This window comes from Vanessa cardui, chromosome 1 (genome assembly GCF_905220365.1).
Source record: "Vanessa cardui chromosome 1, ilVanCard2.1, whole genome shotgun sequence".
Classification (NCBI taxonomy): Eukaryota; Metazoa; Arthropoda; class Insecta; order Lepidoptera; family Nymphalidae; genus Vanessa; species Vanessa cardui.
This window is the reverse complement of record NC_061123.1, coordinates 6,568,492-6,587,666: the sequence shown is the minus strand read 5'-3', so window position 1 is coordinate 6,587,666 and position 19,175 is coordinate 6,568,492. Positions and strand designations below refer to the sequence as shown.

Sequence of the window (19,175 nt, the reverse complement as noted above, 5' to 3'; positions counted from 1 at the left end):
CTACAAAAAAAAAGAAATAATTAAAAAAGGTTTTATTTATTTGGTCTTAACACAACTGCCTCTTGATTGAACATCTTCCAGCGCCATAGATACATGACAACAACAGTATAAAGATAAAATTAATATAATAGAATTTATTAATGATGGTTGAGAAAAACATTCAAAAAATAAATTGCCAACTTCGCTTCCAGCGAATAAATAGAAATTTGAAATGGCAGAAAGAGCTAATAGAGGTGAACATAAAAAAGCAATAAAACGTACCTCCATGGCTCTTGTTTTTAAAATATTTACTCTAAATTTTTCATAAAGTTCATGTTTTGAAATAACTTGACCTATATATTCTAATGTGACTCCTGAATAATTCAATACCGACCAAATAAGTATGTGCCAAACTGTTCCATGCCACACAAAGATAAATAGGAATGTAGCAAGTGATGCTATCAGCTTATAAATGATCTTTGGTAAACTGTTGAATTTACATAACATCCCATAACCAGGTTTATATATGTATCTGTAAAAGAAAGATACAATAATTTTATATTACTTTCACTCAAAATAAATCATAAACTGTTCACAAGTATCCAATGTTTAAATATAAAAAAATCTTATATGATCTATACTAATCTCATAAATGTGGTTCTGACCGTCTTTATGTCAGTTACTCTTTCATCTACTACTAAATCCTTGAACCGAATTTGATGAAAATTGATATGAAGGAAGCTGGAACCCCAAGGAGGTTGACATTTACAAGCCTAATACTACTAACCCTTAAAGGAAGAGAAGCTACAAGCTCCAAATAGTCTGACATATGGCAAATATATTTTATACTTTAAATACACAAACCAAAATATATATAAAATAATACTGAGCAAGTACTTACTTTACTAAGAATCTGTAGAGACCTACATCAAAATGTCTCCACATTTGTGAATACACATGAATTCTAGCAATGCACCTAGGTGTTGGTGGCGGCTCCATATTATCGAGTCTAGAGAATGCTGCTGTACTGCCATATGATATTACATATTTCATGTGAAACTCCAAACCCATCCAGAGCCCACCACCGCAGAGAGCAATTGTTGGTAGCTTTCTTATCAACTGAAAAATAACATGTATTTCAGTTGGAGAAATAAGATCAAACAGTTAAAAGTCTTGAGCCAGTATAATTAAAGGCAGGGAAGTTACTTATCTACTAAGCAAACCATTAAAATTGTACTAGGTGTAAAAAAATATATTTTAAATATATATAACTGACCTGCATATTACTTTGCATTGCAAAGAAATATATATAATGAAATGTTAAATCCAAAATAAATGTATAAAACTGTAAAATTGTTATATCAATTGCAAATCTCTTCAGTCTTGTTTTTAATTTTTCTCTCTTGTTTATAAAACTTTTTTCAAATTCTTCATATAGGATAATTGGACCCATGTACAACAGAGGTAAGTATAATATATAACTAAACATATTTACTGCATCATTTAACGTCAATACTTTTGTGCTTTTATCTTCAGCAAAATCTAAAGAATAACTTATGCAGCGAAGTTCGATCCAGGCCACGCTGAATAAAATAAGATATACCTCTTCATCTTGCATTTCTTCATAGTCCAAAAAATTCCAAAAATAATATTTATATTTTAATGAGTTATAGCTTAATAGTAAAAGTATGCTTGTAATCCAAATACTTAATTTTCTTCCTCCACAGATCAATATCATAGCATATATAAAAGGTTGAGCAAAAATAATTACTAATTGTCTAAATCCCATGTAAATTGTGATGAAAATTACACTAGATAGTATATACCAATATTTCAAAACACAAATACTTGCTTCACGTATTAATTCAGAAATTACAAATTGGAATATTAAGTAATGCCAGGAAGTGTGAAGAAAGTATTTCCAACTACTCCATTCAATATCGGAGCCATCTTTAAGCCTCGATAGGGAACTCCAGCCTGGTTGTAAATCACTTAAATTAAGTAATAATTCTGTGTCTTTTTCTAAAACATCTAAGAAACAAAAAGCAAAATTTACATTTGTGATATATTGATGATATCAAAATTTTGTATTTACTACGGATTGCTTTAATCATACCTCTTTGAACTTCTATTAATTTATATAAAGAATATAAATTCGCAAAAATCCATGAACAAAAATAAACGTATAATTCTGTAGATGGAAGGGTATATTTCATCTTGAGTGTAACTCAGTATTTTTTTTTTATCATTTCCATTTCCCAAGTTTCAAGTTGGATGTAAATATTATTTCAACTGCGTGTATTTTTTTTTTAATTTTGCCGGCTTTTTGTTACTACATTTGATTTCGAAGTGGGAAGATTAATTTGGAATGACAACTGACATTTACCACCTATTACTCTTAATATTAGTGACGGGCAAAGATAATTTCGTAAGCAAAAGTAAGTTAGGTATTGTTTTTATCTTGTTATTATTTTTTGTGTGATTTAGAATAAAATTATTTAATATTATAATGGATAATACATAGAAATCAGGCACTCTTTATTTGTACTATTTTATTTAACAAAAAAAGGATGGGGTAAATAGTAAATACACTTCCCTTTTTCAATTACGTGCGTGAGTAATTAGCGTAATTAAAATATTTTTTAATAATGCAAATAATTAAAAACTAAAAAAAGAACTCTCGGTTTTTAATCGACATTAAGATATATTCTTCTTTTTATAAAAAAAAAAAGTGATAGCTTATAGGGACATCCCTAGCATTTTTAATTATTATTAATTGTAAGATTTTCTAGACTAAAATAATATTTTGATACTAATGAAATATTACCACGAGTCACTATTTTTATAATTTTATTATAACATATGTGTGCTTAAAATTTCAAATGGAACATTTTTGTGACTTGTGAAGTTATCTTGTTCTTTTAAACTGACAGCTCAGCTGCGAGAAACGAAGTGATGTAAGACATTGAAGTTGAATCACAAGATTCACAAAGTCACAACTCACAAGCGCCAAAAAATCCCATTACAGATTAACAGTTACATCTGTTCTCTCTACGTATACGTAAACAAACTTCGTTTGCACTCTGAGACGACAATATCTCTAAAGATTTATTTTAATGAAAACAAATAAATACTCAATGTTTTAATCGTGCTTTTTTATAATAATAAATTATGGAAATTATTCGATTTATTTATATTGCCTTTGTGTTTACTTTACATACAAAAACATGTAAGTATTGTTTTATTTAAAATAATAATTTATCAGTTCGTAAGATTAGAAATGTTAAAAAGTCAAGGATGTTATACTTTAGTATAAATGCAAAATATGTTTTGTGTAATTAAACTATGAATAAATTAAATTCCTAAACATTTTACATTTTTAGTGTCATAAATAAATACCATTATTTGTATAACTGTACACGTTTTATAATATGAAATTTGTTATCGATGAAAGCTAGTTTAGAAAGTTCAATTACTTACGTATAATTTTTAACGAAGATAATCTGCTGATAATCAGAGAAGCTGCTTGTAGTCGTATTTGTAAGTTATTGAAAATCTTATTTAAAACAACAGGATAGTCAATAGATGTCAAGGTCAATTTTACTGCCCAATGATGTATTAAGATAATAGTACACTGAATTCTCTAAAGATTTATGAAATAATTCAAATAACCGCGTTTAGCCTGTTTTTTTTAATATAATATGTTCACCTACGTCATCGTTTCTCAATTTAGAGGTCAAGACTCAAGACAATCAGGACGATCGTCATTAGATATACTTAAAGGTCCCGCGGTATCCTTATCATACCACGAATAATAATTTACTGATATTACGAAGATATATTTTAGTTCCTTGTGTTTTGTTTCGTTTTTCATATAATAATATTCCAAAAAACTCATTATATCCATTTATTTTTTACTTCCAAAGTTCCGATAACTATTTCGCCGATATCCTAATCGATGTCGAATCGAATCCGTAGTTAAAAACCATCGATTATTCAAAACCTCGGCCAATAATATATTGTCAAACCAATAAAGTTATTCCTGCAAAGGAGGAAATAGGCTTTGGTAATATAATATGTTGTAAAATTTTGGTGATGTATTTTTCGAGGCCGACTTATTTGGAGAGAAAACTTTTGACCAAGGCTCTTTTTAACGAACGCTGCCAAAACGTATACAGTTACACAAAAACTATGTTTAAAAGTATTGCTAATGTCATATAAGTACGTCAACAGAAATTACAGCATATCTGTTGTTCAATGTTTACAAAAGTCAAAAAAATAAAGAACACTTAGCTTAATTTAACTATCACATCCAATTGATACTTATCAAAATAAACAAAACAATATATTGAACGTTTTTCGTCGATAAATGTTTCCTTTTGCACTTTGCAAATCATTTTTTCTTATGCTTTTACATGACCGATGCGATTTACTATCATAGTACGAACAAATAGATCGGATAAAAGTTTTACTAAATCTTAAGTGATAAAGATATAATACATAAAAAAGCAAAACTTATTTAGTAGTTTAAAGTAAAAAAAAAGTAAAGTAGCAGCCCGTAAATTACCCACTGCTGGGCTAAGGCCTCCTCTCCCATTAAGGAGAGGGTTTGGAATATATTCCAATGCGGGTTGGTGGAATGCACATGTGGCAGAATTTCGTTCTAACCAGTGGGCCATCACGGCTCCAAAAATTATTTACCTTGACTAAATAACAATTAGAACAAAATACTCCATTTATTCGTTTTCAATACTTAAAAACTCGCGGCACCGTAGGGGCCTGAGGAAATGCCTATATAATCAATGTATTGCAAAAAATCTCTAAATAAGTAATTTGCATATTTTTACACAAATTTTGCTAAATAATTTAAAATTATCTACTCAAACAAAAATCACATAGAGACTGAATAATTTCTTATTGGTTTTCTGCAGTTGACCAATAATAAAATCTTTAAAAAATTATTTACTTTATTTTTTATTAATAAAACTAATTAGTATTGTTATATGTTACTAAATATTACAAAAGTATTGTTATTTTCTATTTTCAGGTGTAAGTCGAGATCATCGCTATAATCCAAGCAGTGACTTTTTACTTCACGAAGCTGGCTCTATCCCATCGAATGACAAAAAGAGTTACGATTTCAATTTCCCGAGCTTATCACCGTCAAAACCTAGTCAAACTACTTTGACCACAAATATAAACAATTCCCCTGCTACTAAACCGCAATCATCTGGTAAACGTGACTATGTTGCACCACAACGTCCATCCACCATTTCCACATCAACGTCTAAACCTGCGACAAATTCCTTTACAAACTCTGGATCTTCCTCACAAACTCCTAAAAGAGATTATGTTGCTGAATTCCCAGCCTTAAAGCCTGTTGGAACTACATCAAAACATTCAGTTACGACCCCCCTTCCCTCTACTCCACCCAAAAGAGATTATGTAGCGCCAAATCTACCATCATCAAATAACAAAAATACTCAACAAACGACGGGAAAAGTAAAAGAACTTATCAACTTTTACGATAATAAGCCCCCGGGTGGTCCACCACAAAAGCCAAGTTACAGTTCAATGTTAAATGGACCTGGCAACAAAACACCAACACTGTCTACAGTTAACACTCCAAAACCCATGAGTTTCAGTTCAGTTGTATCAGGCTCGAATAAACCCACTCCCTCGAGTAAAGTTACGACACCCGCCACTGCAGCTGGTAAACCGGGTGTTGCAAATAACAATGTACCTACAAAACGACCAGGTAGCACTGTATTACCAAGTTCCATAATTAGTAGTCAAGGCCAGGGTACAAATTCAGACAATCTAAGTGACGTGGAACTACAAACTATAAGTGAAGAATTGCTTCGAAAAGACGTAAATAATGTAGCTAAATATGTAACGGTTAATTATCAAGAAAAAACAACATCATATGCAAAGGATGATAAGGCTCCTTTACCGTAAGTAATAATATTGAAGAAGAATTAATTCGTTATTACTATTATGCCTAAATTAAAATATAATAAGATTTTCGCATCGGTGGTTCAGTTGTAGAATGCTCGCCTGCCTTTTAATTTATTTACTATAAGCAAATCATCTGATGGTAAGTAGATTCCGCCCGCTGACTGCCCAATGACGTTGGCTCTGTAAGAAATATTATTATATATTAGTTGTAAGATTGTTATGTTCTTTTTGCCTGTAATTTAACTGTCTCATTCAACCCCTAAAACCAAAACAGTACTAAATATTGCTGTTTAGCATTACACTAAGTGACGAATAGCTACCCAGACGTGCTTGTACTAATCGGACCAAATTAGGAGAATATCGTTCTTTAAGTATGTACTCTTTTATGTAATATGCATTCTTTTATATAAATTAAATGCGAATGTTTATACTTGATTTACGCTATTTGTCCAGCAATTCGTTGATATCAGACCTGGAAAAATAGCGTTAATCAATCACTTTATCTTTGTTTGCAGATTGCTCACTATTGCACCCGAAGTATGGAATATTACGACAGTTCAAAAATTCACACCTCTACTAGATAACTATGAAAGAGATACTTTGGTCAATGAATATGTGACGTCACAGGTATACAAAAAACGGACTAAAAATGTCTTTGAAAATATACATTATATATGTATTGAATCATAATCATGTCTATTCGATTTGTAGGAAAGAAATGAAGAGAACGCATTCATGGACGCAATTATGGCTACAAGTGTATTTCGTCATTTATTGAATTTCCTAAAAGATAAAGGTAATATATCAATCTTTTACGGTGAAAAAAGAGTACTTTCTTCTTTATTATGATAATTACGTGTAAACGTTTTTATTTCAGGATATGTCACTCCAGATCCCAAACAACAAAGAGATTTTATAAAACAAATGTGGTTCGGATTATATTCAAGGGGCAAAGGAAAAATAAGCAGTTCTGGTTTCGAGCATGTATTTGTATCTGAACTTAAAAACAATGAAGTTTCAGGTAATATACTTTCCTAATATTACTATGATTTAGATGTCTATTATTATGTACTTATTAAATATTAAAAATTTCTGTAATTACTATAGGGTTGCACAACTGGATATATTTCTCGAAAGAAGAATTAGCGAACCGAATCAATTATTTCGGATACTTGAAATATGTAGAATTTAATGGCGTAAGTTGATTTAATTACAATATATTCTAGTATAAAATCTCGTTCAATGTATACGTATTAAATTTCATTCAATTTTCAGAAAGGTGCCGTAATTAAAATGCATTTCAATCAGCAAGGTGTCGACAAACCAGTAGATACAATGTTTATAGGTACATCGCCTGAATTAGAAATGGCACTTTATACCTTGTGTTATGTTACCCGTTCTGATAAAGACTGTATCCTAAAACTCGGGACAAAAGAAGTTGAAATTGTTACACATAACTTTAGGTACCGCAGCAAGAACTACATCGGCAGTGCATATCCACATATATAATATTGAGATTTATATAATATGAAATCAATATAAGTAAATTATACTGTTTTGTCTATTAAATTTTTATAACATTATTATTAAAACGGGTTTTTTTTGGAGACTTACCAACGACACGAAATAAATCCTCTAAAATGGACATGTGCTATTATTTAAATATATTGTATTGTGCATATTTCACAGCCATACTAAGGAATATTTAAAAAAAATGTTATTTTAGTTTTCCGTTTAATTTCATATAATTTTCCTCGATGTGATGTAACATGAGTAAATATATAGCCTTAAAATAAACGGAATCCGAAAGGATACAATTTATTTAAGTAATTTACTATATAGCTCGTTAATTTTTTTTTTAAACTTTGTTTTTAGTATAACGAATTTCGTCCTTAGTCGTAAATGCCTGAGACACATCTATGCCAAATTCTTGTTTAATTTCTTCTATAGTTACTATATTTATATGATCTATATTACTTTTCATTGTCAGATATAAAAGTAGCTGAGGCATTGTGTAAAATAGGTATATAGGGAAGATGCGATATTTTTATTTTTTGTGTATTTTAAAGAACTCCATATAAGATAGACCACAACTATATTAAAAATCTAACACACTGCAATTTACTGCATAGAATGCAGTTTCAAAATATCAATTTAAATTTTCGCGCGAAAACGGGATTATATTATGTACCTTGCATTGCAATTTCAAGTGTAAGCAATTCTTTTATATTTTTTTAACATTTTAAAAGCAAATTTTTCATAAATATTATATTTGCGTATTCCCTATTATACAATAAATATCTAAAGTAATAAAAAAGTAAAGTAACGGCCTGTAAATTTCCCACTGCTGGGATAAGGCCTCCTCTTCCATTAAGTAGAGGGTTTGGGACATATTCCACCACGCTGTTCCAATGCGGGTTGGTGGAATGCACATTTGGCAGAACTTCAGTGAAATTAGACACATGCAGGTTTCCTAACGATGTTTTCCTTCACCGCCGAGCACGAGATGAATTATAAACACAAATTAAGCACATATATATAGCGGTGCTTGCCTGGGTTTGAACCCGCAATCATAGATTAAGATGCACGCGTTCTAACCACTGGGCCATCCCACCTGGTCCTTCCTTTTTCCTTCTTTGGTTCCTTTCTGGTCATTTTATTTCGGCTGCTTTGAAATAAATTCCTAGTTTTTATACATTTAAGCATTTAATTTAAGCTTAGAAAACAATTATGTTTTTAAAATAATCTGCAGACCAAGTTTCATCATGATTTTTTTAGTTTATAAGGCATTTTTGAAGAAAAAAATAAAAAAATATAAAGAAATAATATCGTTTTCCGCTTCCCATTTTTAAATTTGGGCTGATAATGATTGTTTAAATATTGAAAAATATCCAGTGTTTATTCGTTTTTATAAATCAGAAGAAAAAAATAGATTTTTATTAATAATTTTTTTCTAAATAAATTTTTGACAAATTTTGAAAAAAGCTAAAAAACGTTATAACTCAAAAATGGTTCACTTTTGGATTATGCATATTGGGGTTAAAATTATTGCAAATAGTCACCCCTATGACCTCCTAACGGATATACGTCGACTTACCAATAACCTGTATATTTACTTTATAAATCAAAAGATCTAATTAATATTAGTAACTAAACTTCATAAATCTTTATGTAAAACAAAATATATACCATACATTGTTTTTTTGTTATTTTTAAAATAGGTGCTTAATAGCACCTATTTTAAAATTGTACATACTTGAGTAATAAATATTTTTGTTTTAAATTGTAGGGCATGGACTGGGCTTAAAAATAAAAAGTTTAAATTAATCTTTTCTTAATCGTTACCTCTGTGAATATTAGGGATAAATGTGACTAAGACGAAAATCAGATGTTTTGACATCGATGTTTTTACGTTTTTTTATCAATGTTTAGTATTATTCAATCATGAAAAAACTTAGTAAGGCTAATTTTGTGAAAATAAAAGTGAAGGATTTTTGCATAGCTGCTACGCCTGCTACCACTCGAGAAAGAGTTCAGACTGGCTTGGAACTTCTTATTTTGCCTGTTATTGATTATATTTTGGCGATAATTTCAAACGGAGATCATAACAGAATATCGATTACTGACTCGTATTTACCCATGTCAAAGTCATTGTCAAAATAGAACGTCATTTCTAACGCCCACTGCCCAGTAACTTAAAATTGTGCTGTGTAAATGCACGTGTAAAATAGGAATGATTTTTATAGAAAATCTGCGAATTATGCAACGTTAACTACTCGTTCTATTTCAGTTAAAATGTTGTGGTTATAAAATGGTGTATTTTTTAGAGTTATTTTAGCTCCACGTAGTAATTTATAATAGTAATTATTTAATATTTTACCAAAATGAGTATGTGCAATACCTTACTTAGTAGGGTTTTAAAATTGAATCGTAGTTTCTCACATAAAAATGTTAAGAATACTTCTCTAATACAGACTAGTAATTTTTCCACTCGTGAACTTTTAAAAGAAGCTTATTGTCGCACAAAACTAAAATGTAGATGTAAGTATAACTATCGAAAATTCGTAGTTATTGATGTTAAATAAAAAAATATACATCTTTCTATGGTTTTAGCTAAAAAATTACCTCAAGATGTAAATCCTCGAGGTGTATTTGCCTGTAATGAGTTGGACCTTTCGGAAGTCAAAGTGTATGGCTTTGATTATGATTACACTTTAGCACATTATAAGCCATCTTTGGAACATCTGCTGTATAATCTCGGAAGAGATATGCTATTAGATAAATATAAGGTAAGCGTAAAAAATTCTTACTAATTTATTTAAATACCTTTTTATAAATTGTTGTTGATACAAACATAAATATTTTCAGTATCCTTCAGAAATTTCAAAATTGGAATACAAGCCTGATTTCGCAGTTAGAGGACTACATTATGATATTGAGAAAGGTCTTTTGTTAAAATTGGATTCATTTCTTCAAATTCAATTTGGTGCTGTATACAGAGGTCTAACTCCAGTGTCTCCAGAGGAAGTTCTTAAAATATACAGAAATAGAATTATACCGATAGCATATGTTGAGGGGGATACAAGAGTACACAAAGTAAGTTAATGAACTGCTTGTAGTAAAAACAAAATTAATTATGGAATACACAATCTATGAAAAGTATATATAGAACATACTGAACAGCTTGCTTTGTCCATTTCTTTTTTTTTTTTGCAACCAATGGACACAGGGCCGTCTTTAATCTATTTAAGGCCCTTTATACTTATTTATTTGATCATCGCGAGGCCCTGGCCACTTGCCTAAAGTGCCCAATGGAAAAGAGGGGTCTGAATAGACACTGACTTTAGTTAATAAATTATAAGTCCTTTGTGCCAGTAATTACTAAGGCTCACTAATTTTACAAAGCGGAACGCAACAACACTAGGGAATGGTAGAATAAGTGATGAGCAGGTGGTACCTACACAAAATGCTTGTCAGGCTCCCACCATCATGTGCAGTTAATAATCATTTTATAAACAAAAGCCATAAACCAAAGTTTTTTTTAAATAATCCTAGTTTTTGAAAATAATATAGTTAATATATAATTCCAATTGTCTTTTAATGATATACAATAAACATATCACAACTATTGCTTTTTAAATATTTATGTAGTATTGTTAGAAGAAATAAAATGTCACATTAAAATTAATACATAAAATTGAATTTAATATTTTATTTTGTAAATGTGCATGTTTTGAAACAAAATAAATCTAAACGTAATAAATTACTATAGTAGCATTCTGTATATAAAGTAAATAAAATAACTGGGGCATTTGTAAGCAATCATTCATTTGTATGTCCCCTTGCAATTGTCATTTAGTTCCTACAAGGTTGTGTGCTCGCTAGCTACGTTAGCAAATAATGCACAACACATGACGATTTATTGATGTATAATACAAACAATCCTCGTGTATCAAAGTAGATGTATATGTATTTGCGTAACAGGTCCATGTGTGTATTTCAAATTCATTTTTGAGACAAAATATTGCATGTTTTTTTTTTTAATTAATGGGATTTTGTCTTATTTAAATTGTTTTTGAAGATGCATTATTTCTTCACAAATGTCATTGTTAATTAATAAAAGATTAAACTTGCTTATCTAAATAATGGTCCGGTAACCAATGGAAGTCTTATAAATATGACAAAGGAGTCAATTTAATTCATATCTATCAGCTTATTAACTGACTTCAAAAAGGAGGGTGTATTTTTTTATTATATTTATTTCAGTTTTGTTATTTATTATATATTTATTTATTTATTGAAAAAAGTAAACATAAAATTGGAAATGGAAATATTGATTTCCATAACTAAACAAATGTTATTATTTTATCTTTCAGGCAAACAGATCAAAGATGGTACACTTGGCAGATTTGTTTTCAGTGCCAGAGATGGGCTTAATGTGTAATGTTGCAGAATATTTTATAAGAAATCAAATTGATTATCATCCCGAAATATTGTTCTTGGATGTGAAGGTGTGTAAAAGAAGTATATTTATAAAAAAACTATAGTAATATTTTCATTTCAAATATTACTATAGTTTATGTATCAACTCAAAGCTTGATACACAAAGAAGCAAGAAAATTTCCTCTATATATTTTATATTATCAGACTTTAATTATAGCATATTTATTTTGCCATTTAGTCAATATAAAAAAATATAATATTATAATATAATTTTTATTTACATAGATTTTTTGGTTAGTTTATTGTCAATGTCTCAAGAGTTTGTAATTGTTCAACTAATGCAAGATTACGTAAAATATTTACTTTGAAAATACAAATAAAGATTGTTTTAGTGAATAGTTAATATGAACTGCATATTACGACTATGCTCGGCTACATTGCAGATTCTGTTATATAGCCTAGCATGATTTAACTTCTATATGTCGTAAAGTACAATGCCTTCCTGGATAGATCTAAAATATAATTTTTCAAATCAGACAAGTAGTTCCCATGATTAGTACAAACCAACAAACATACTGTCGAACTGTATATTAATAATTAAAGATAATGGATTTAAATATTACGGTTAAGAAAGACAGACCAGTATTTATATATGTAACTTTAATTGTTACATTGTGAATTTAAAACTAGGCCACTTAATTTCGATTAATTTTTTTTTTTTTTAATTAGTAAATGATAAAAAAGAATATCCTGTGGAAAGCTTCATATGATATGGCCACCTGTATCTGTGGTTAAATTTGTTCACAGACATTGACACTGTAAGAAACTTTCCGTCGCCAAATTGCCTTGCAGTTATTCTGTCGTCGTATAACAGTACAAAGCTTAAAATAACTAATGAGTGGGTGGTACCTTCTCAGACTAGTTTGTACACAGACTTACCACCAACAAATTTATAATTATAATATATTTCGAAGTCATACATTTTTAGGGTTCCGTACCGAAAGGGTAAGGAACCGGAAAGCTGTCTGTCCGTCTGTCTGTTCGTCTGTCATCAGGCTGTATCTCATGAACCGTGATAATTAATTATATCATGGAAAGTTTTACAAATGATGTATTTCTGTTACCGCTATAACAACAAATATTATATTTAAGGGGACTCCAACATAATAAACGTGATTATTTTTGTCACGTTAATGCATAATAGGACGGAACCTCAATGCGAGCTCGACTCAAACTTAGCCGATATTTGTGTTTATCATAATAAATTTTTTAGTAATCTTTATATTTTACTTCAGCTGTGGTAGAAATAAATACATTTAATAAACAATATACCGTCTGTTCAGTCAATAAAAGTAATTATTATCTATGGAATTGTTTTATAGTCTTACATTCGATTACATAGAAATACAATATAGTATTACAATGTAGAATATGTTTGAATTATTATTATTAGTTATAGTTTAATTTAATCGACATTGTTTTATTTCTAAGCATAAAAATATTTTATGATTGCAATTATCGTTGCAATGAATTGTTTACAGAATTCAGTTCAGAGTTGTCATCCTATAATGCATAAGATTGTCGCTAAAAATGTGGAGGAATACATAAGGCCCAACTCTGACTTGAGAAAGTACTTCCAGTTGCTGCAGGAATCTGATAAAAAGTTGTTTTTAGTCACAAACAGCCCGTATCATTTTGTGTGAGTAAACTTATTTGCTTTAATTTTAAGATAATAACATATACATTATTTATAATTACAAACTTACATAATAATTAATAAAATAATACATAGATAGATACACAATATCATTGATACTGGCAATAATTTAGATGTTTTTAGTTTTTTTTTGCTTTTAAATATTACATAATTACGTCATACACATCACATAATTATTATTTTATTGTTCCGCTTAAATTGTAAATGGAAGACTGCTTCTCAGCTACGTAAACAAAAAAAAATTTTTCTTAAATAATTTATTATTATAATAAATGTAGACGTACATATATGATTTATATTATTGAATTTAGATATTTCTTTAAATAGTTGTTATGTGTTTAAATTTAGTCCCAAAAACATTGCCACGTGTTATGACGTGAAAACATATACTACGCAAATGAAAAGTTGTCTTCTTTTGTTATCAACTCTTAATTAAAATTAGTATCTTAATAAGTAAAAGTTAAATTATATACTGAAGTTCTTCTCTTTCTTATCGATTGTTGGCCGGATGGATGATATGTCATAGTTTGGTATTGATTGTTAACACTATCACCAATACGAAATTCAAATTTTCAATAGAATCGAATTATTTGACGACCTCCATGGTCGAGTGGTAGGTACACCGGTTTTCATGTGTACGCCACTCTAAGGTCCCGGGTTCGATTCCCGGCCGAGTCGATGTAGATTACCATTAGTTTTCTATGTTGTCTTGGGTCTGGGTGTTTGTGGTACCGTCGTTACTTCTGATTTCCATAACACAAGTGCGTCAGCTACTTACATTGGGATCAGAGTAATGTATGTGATGTTGTCTCATATTTATTTATTTATTTAAATTTTTTGAAAAAGCTTGCGAAAAACTTAACGGTCATCATTTTTTCCTAATTTCATGATAATTTTAGTATTCAATGTATGACATATATGAACAAATCAAAACAAACTAAATAACACAAAAACAAATTAAGTATTGTCAAATTAGACAAATGAATTATATATAATTTTGAAAATAATATATGTATCCTCATACATCATTATTCATTATCAGATTATAAATAACTTTGCATATAATTAAATATATATAATGATGTACTATGTACTTTCACTACTATGTATGTATTACAAACAGATCCAAGTGCTATTTTATCACTTATATATGAATACACACCTTATATATTTTTGTTTATTTGATTATTTTTTATTATTGCAATTGAAGTTAAAAAGCATTTTAACTTCAAGTTTTTGTTGTTTTTTAATTTAAAGTTGTATACAAGCTATGTCTATACAAAAAATATAACTTAAATATAGTCAGATATTTAGTGAACATTATTATAAATCATCTAAAAACCGCTGCAACATCTCCGATATAAAATTCGAACCTTCCCATGGAAACATTTGACCCTTTAATATTACACTCACGAATGATCAACAGCAATATCCGTCAACAAAAATATTGAGAATGTAGAGAAGGCTTTGTTTAAATACTCCTTATATTTAATATTGTTTTAATCTATTTTTAACGAGCAAGTTAGCTTCCTACTTGAGCTCTCCGCTACATTCTGCACCATCTATAATAAAATATTTATAGAATTAACAATGATGTATTTTTGTGATAAATTTTGATCCAAATTTTAATTATTTTATTTGAATTTGTTACAATTTCCCCACATTACAACTCGATCCGATCTCGTTTGTTTCCACAGTAACGCGGGAATGGAAATGCTGGTGGGTTCAGACTGGCGAGAGTTCTTCGATGTGGTGATAGTGAATGCCAACAAACCGAAGTTCTTCACGGAGGTCTCGCGTCCCATACGAGTGTTCGATAAAAATGCAAACACACATATTTGGGAGAAGGTGACGTCATTAGAAAAGGGCATCATTTATTATGAGGTAATTTTTTGCAACGGATTTAGAATATAAAATAATTATGAAGTCATAAAATTTAAAAGGCCCAGTGGTTACAAGGCGTGTATCTTAGCCGGTGATTGCGGGTTCACACCGGGGTAAATAACACAATCTGTATGTATGTATTCATCTCATCTTTGTCAGTAAAGAAAAACATAGAGTTTGAAGAAACCTGAAAGTATCTAATGTTAATAAAATTCTGCCACATGTGTGGCATTATTTTATTTGCATCAGTGTGGACATAAACTCTAGTCTTTTCAAAAGAACTTCTTAGCCCATTCAATGAGTTATATATTTACTAAATAATATATATGTCGGAGACGGTCATGAATTCCTTAGCGTAACGAAGCGCGGCACGAATCCCGCGAGGCGGCAGCACTATCGTTACGTCACGACGCGACTAACTTCGTGCTACGACGGAGCCTACCCGGTGGAGGCGCTCAGAGACGACTTACTTACGATTTCGCTCTCGTGAAGATCAGTACCTCCATCCTAGGAACTGTCATTCGCTTCGTTGCCAAGTGTGATGCAGTGTGATACTGAATTAGTGTATTAAGGACTTTAAACGTAGAATAAACGTGTTCCTGTATTCGCGGTTTCCTCTTTGCTCGATCACCCAGTAATACGCCCCTATGATGTCTTACGATCGTACTGATGTCGCTGTCGATCCGACATATATATATAAAACATTAAAAAAGTACTTCAATATGTATATATAATATTATCATCGTTTTCATATATAATTGGCACATGATGAGAAGTAAGATGATATAATACAACGAATACCTCCCACAGGGTACGGTGAAGCAGTTGCAAGACCTGACTGGTTGGAGCGGACACCAGGTTCTGTACTTCGGCGACCATCCCTACAGCGACCTCGCGGACGTGACGCTGGAGCACGGCTGGCGGACCGGCGCCATCATCAACGAGCTCACGGTCAGTCCTACTTACGTCGAGGCCTTCATATATGCTTTATTGCCAATTCCAATAGGCTATTTGACTGGTTTTTAAAATCAATTTTATATTATTTAGTTGAAGTTAAGGAACCCAGTAAAAGTTCATTTTTTTATTTCTAGTACATATTTGCTGAAAAATATCATATTAAAAAATCCATATTTAAATAACGCGCGAAAACGCTACTTTAACAATATGGCGCCGCAAAGGCGTCGGTGACGACACTTTGCTGTATTTTAATCTGTGGTACATATAGTAGAAAAGGAAGGTTTACAAGAAAGTGACTTCATCATAAGCTCGACTAATCAGGAGCGTTTTGTGTCACGTGACAAACGTTTGAAAAAATGAATTTTTATTTATTAATTTCTGAATAAATTAAGTATTATTTTCAAGTTTCGTTAGTAAATAACCATTTTTAAACTCATAATATACACTGATTACACTAATTCACAATTAATTTTTCGCATTGTCAAATAGCCTATTACTCAAACATATTTCATCGACATGTATTAAATGTTTTTATTTATACAAGGTTAACGACAGATAAAAAAAAATTGAATTAATATGACATTAGTTTTATATGAATCTGATTTAAATGAGGTCCATACATAAGATTTCTAAATGTATGGAAGAGTTTTTAAATATATTGTGGTTTTTTTTTCAGCATGAGATTAATACTCTGAACACTCAGACGTTTAAAGAGAACGCTAACTGGCTTCAAATGCTGACACAGCTTATCGAAGACCACCAGGACTACAAGGAACCAGAGGCGTTAGCAGTAATTGGTGAATGGATGGCGGAACGAGACTACTTGCGGTAAGTCAATAATTTAATCCATTCCGATATATTAAGAAAAATGCATGAATGTTATAAATGACGTACGAAATAAACATATTTTAATACATATTAGATAGATAACGATTTAGTGGTAGGACTTTGTGCAAGACCTACTGAGTAGGTTCTGACCACTCATCATATTATATTCCGCGAAGCTGTACTACTTAGCATTGTTGTGTTCTGGTTTAAAAGTTAAGTGAGCCAGTGTAAGTACATCTTAGCTGCCATGCTTGGTGGTGCGTTGGCGATGTAAACAGTGGTTAGAAATCCTTACAGCCTCAGAGGTCTCTTGGTAATGGTCACTAAAAACCAAATGGCCTATTTGTATCTTCGCAGATAAGTGGTATAAAATTTCTGCAGTACCAAATATATTTTTTTATTGAAAAAATATAAATATTCAATTTATTTAGTAAACCTTTTTTGCCCCAGGGCCTCCAAAATTATAGACCTGGCCCGGATAATTTAAAGCTAGTCAGGGTCTTCAGGCTATTTATTTATGAGAAGTTTACTTATATGACAAACATGATATTTTGGCATTGACTGAGTGGATGACCTTGTGCATGGAATCTTAATGACTTTTTCTAATATCATTAAATGTAGGTAGTAAAAAATTAAGCTTTTGGAAAATAAATCTTAAATTTAAGTCTGGAGAATTGATACAGGTTTTGTATTTATGTTTTTTTTTTTTCAGAAACTCAACAAAGTCAGTTTTCAACCCTCAGTTTGGTAGTGTATTCCGGACATATCACAATCCAACATATTTCTCAAGACGATTGTTTAGATTCGCCGATATATACACATCCAATATAAGGAACTTACTAAACTATTCATTAACTCACACCTTCTATCCAAGACGGGGTGTAATGCCACACGAGTATGGATCTTATTTCGTATAAAATAAGGGAAATATTACAATTATGAAATGTTCAATGTTAGAGTCAACAATGCCTCAATTTTTAAAAAAGTATATCTTTAGATGTTTTTATTTTATATTTTCTAAGAGATTGTTATTATATTCAACTATTTTCACTTTACATAATTAGAATTAATTTGTTATAGAACTTTTCGTGTATTAAAGTTAAGCAAAATCTTTTAATTTTTACAACAAACATTTCATTCATTTACCATATCATTTTGAATAGAAAACGAAATATCAAAATTCATTAAGGACTTCGATAAATATATAATAATCTTTACATATGAAATGTATTCAAAAGTCAATTAAATATATCTAATGTATTGAAATCAAAACAACGAATATCAGATCTAGTTGAAAATAATAAGTTAGAATAATGTTCAATTTATATATGTTATGCAGACTCTACACTTGAACCTAAGTAGCGTTACTATACCGCTTATGCTTGTATATATACATATATTATAATCTATTGTCGTAAAATCTGCGGATGAAACATAAAAAAGAAATACGTAAGCATTAATTTACACAAAATGTATACATTTACAAAAAGTAAAGGATCGGAGAACTTTTAAGAATTTACTAAATACTCATATTTCAGTACACAGTAATAAATATATACGGTCAGTATCTTACGCAAATCTCAACTAAGATCTTCTTATTGGAAGAACTCTTTAATGATTGAAATAAATAATTTTTATGATGTCTATACTCAAGCCGGATATTATAATATTTTTAACCGACTACAGCTCAAATAATGATGATAATCAATCATGTTTTGTACCAAGGCATGATATGTTAGAAAAGTTAGGAGGAGCCAAAGTATTAATGACGTCAATATTGTGTATGACGTCACTGGAAAATAAATAGTAAAATATTGAATAAGAGTACTATTTTAGAGTCTGTTTTTGCCATATTGTTTTTCCTATTATTTTGTAATCGTATTTATCATGTTAACTTGTTAATATTTAC

General features: G+C 30.2%; 3 protein-coding genes across 5 annotated transcripts; 2 read left to right on the top strand and 1 right to left on the bottom strand.

The window, feature by feature from the left end:
- Positions 1-20: 20 nt before the first annotated feature.
- Positions 21-3,681, bottom strand: LOC124530214 (protein-cysteine N-palmitoyltransferase Rasp). 2 transcript variants are annotated; one of them, XM_047104272.1, is made up of 4 exons: positions 3,460-3,681; positions 1,256-1,599; positions 881-1,098; positions 21-511 (listed from the first exon to the last, which is right to left on the bottom strand). In XM_047104272.1, exons 2-4 carry the CDS (start codon positions 1,595-1,597, stop codon positions 37-39), a joined length of 1,035 nt encoding a protein of 344 aa, XP_046960228.1. In that variant the 5' UTR covers positions 1,598-1,599; positions 3,460-3,681; the 3' UTR covers positions 21-36. The 2 variants fall into 2 exon arrangements, with proteins under 2 accessions (XP_046960228.1, XP_046960220.1); XM_047104264.1 differs by lacking the exon at positions 3,460-3,681 and adding an exon at positions 2,096-2,422 and having other exon boundaries at positions 1,256-2,010.
- On the top strand, positions 2,550-7,529 carry LOC124542465 (endoribonuclease CG2145-like). Its single transcript, XM_047120426.1, has 7 exons — positions 2,550-2,554; positions 4,998-5,933; positions 6,453-6,564; positions 6,649-6,733; positions 6,815-6,958; positions 7,045-7,133; positions 7,213-7,529. The coding sequence occupies exons 1-7, from the start codon at positions 2,550-2,552 to the stop codon at positions 7,444-7,446; spliced, it is 1,605 nt and encodes a 534-aa protein (XP_046976382.1). The 3' UTR covers positions 7,447-7,529.
- A 2,099-nt stretch (positions 7,530-9,628) lies between these two features.
- On the top strand, positions 9,629-18,701 carry LOC124530711 (5'-nucleotidase domain-containing protein 3). Of its 2 annotated transcripts, none has more exons than XM_047104977.1 (9): positions 9,629-9,978; positions 10,069-10,226; positions 10,306-10,533; positions 11,814-11,948; positions 13,422-13,579; positions 15,295-15,481; positions 16,292-16,432; positions 17,115-17,266; positions 17,979-18,701. In XM_047104977.1, exons 1-9 carry the CDS (start codon positions 9,822-9,824, stop codon positions 18,181-18,183), a joined length of 1,521 nt encoding a protein of 506 aa, XP_046960933.1. In that variant the 5' UTR covers positions 9,629-9,821; the 3' UTR covers positions 18,184-18,701. The 2 variants fall into 2 exon arrangements, with proteins under 2 accessions (XP_046960933.1, XP_046960925.1); XM_047104969.1 differs by having other exon boundaries at positions 10,051-10,226.
- Positions 18,702-19,175: the final 474 nt, after the last annotated feature.

What these genes read in the sequence shown, in the direction of transcription:
- LOC124530214 (XM_047104264.1), bottom strand. Translation starts at nt 2,195, where the DNA reads ATGAAATATACCCTTCCATCTACAGAATTATACGTTTATTTTTGTTCA. An exon ending in ATTAATAGAAGTTCAAAGAG is followed by an intron (nt 2,011 to 2,095) that starts GTATGATTAAAG and finishes TTTGTTTCTTAG; the next exon opens with ATGTTTTAGAAAAAGACACA. An exon ending in CAATGCAAAGTAATATGCAG is followed by an intron (nt 1,099 to 1,255) that starts GTCAGTTATATA and finishes GTTATTTTTCAG; the next exon opens with TTGATAAGAAAGCTACCAAC.
- LOC124542465 (XM_047120426.1), top strand. An exon ending in GATGATAAGGCTCCTTTACC is followed by an intron (nt 5,934 to 6,452) that starts GTAAGTAATAAT and finishes CTTTGTTTGCAG; the next exon opens with ATTGCTCACTATTGCACCCG. An exon ending in GAATTTCCTAAAAGATAAAG is followed by an intron (nt 6,734 to 6,814) that starts GTAATATATCAA and finishes TTTTTATTTCAG; the next exon opens with GATATGTCACTCCAGATCCC.
- LOC124530711 (XM_047104969.1), top strand. Translation starts at nt 9,822, where the DNA reads ATGAGTATGTGCAATACCTTACTTAGTAGGGTTTTAAAATTGAATCGT. An exon ending in CACAAAACTAAAATGTAGAT is followed by an intron (nt 9,979 to 10,050) that starts GTAAGTATAACT and finishes CTATGGTTTTAG; the next exon opens with CTAAAAAATTACCTCAAGAT. An exon ending in AGGGCATCATTTATTATGAG is followed by an intron (nt 15,482 to 16,291) that starts GTAATTTTTTGC and finishes TACCTCCCACAG; the next exon opens with GGTACGGTGAAGCAGTTGCA.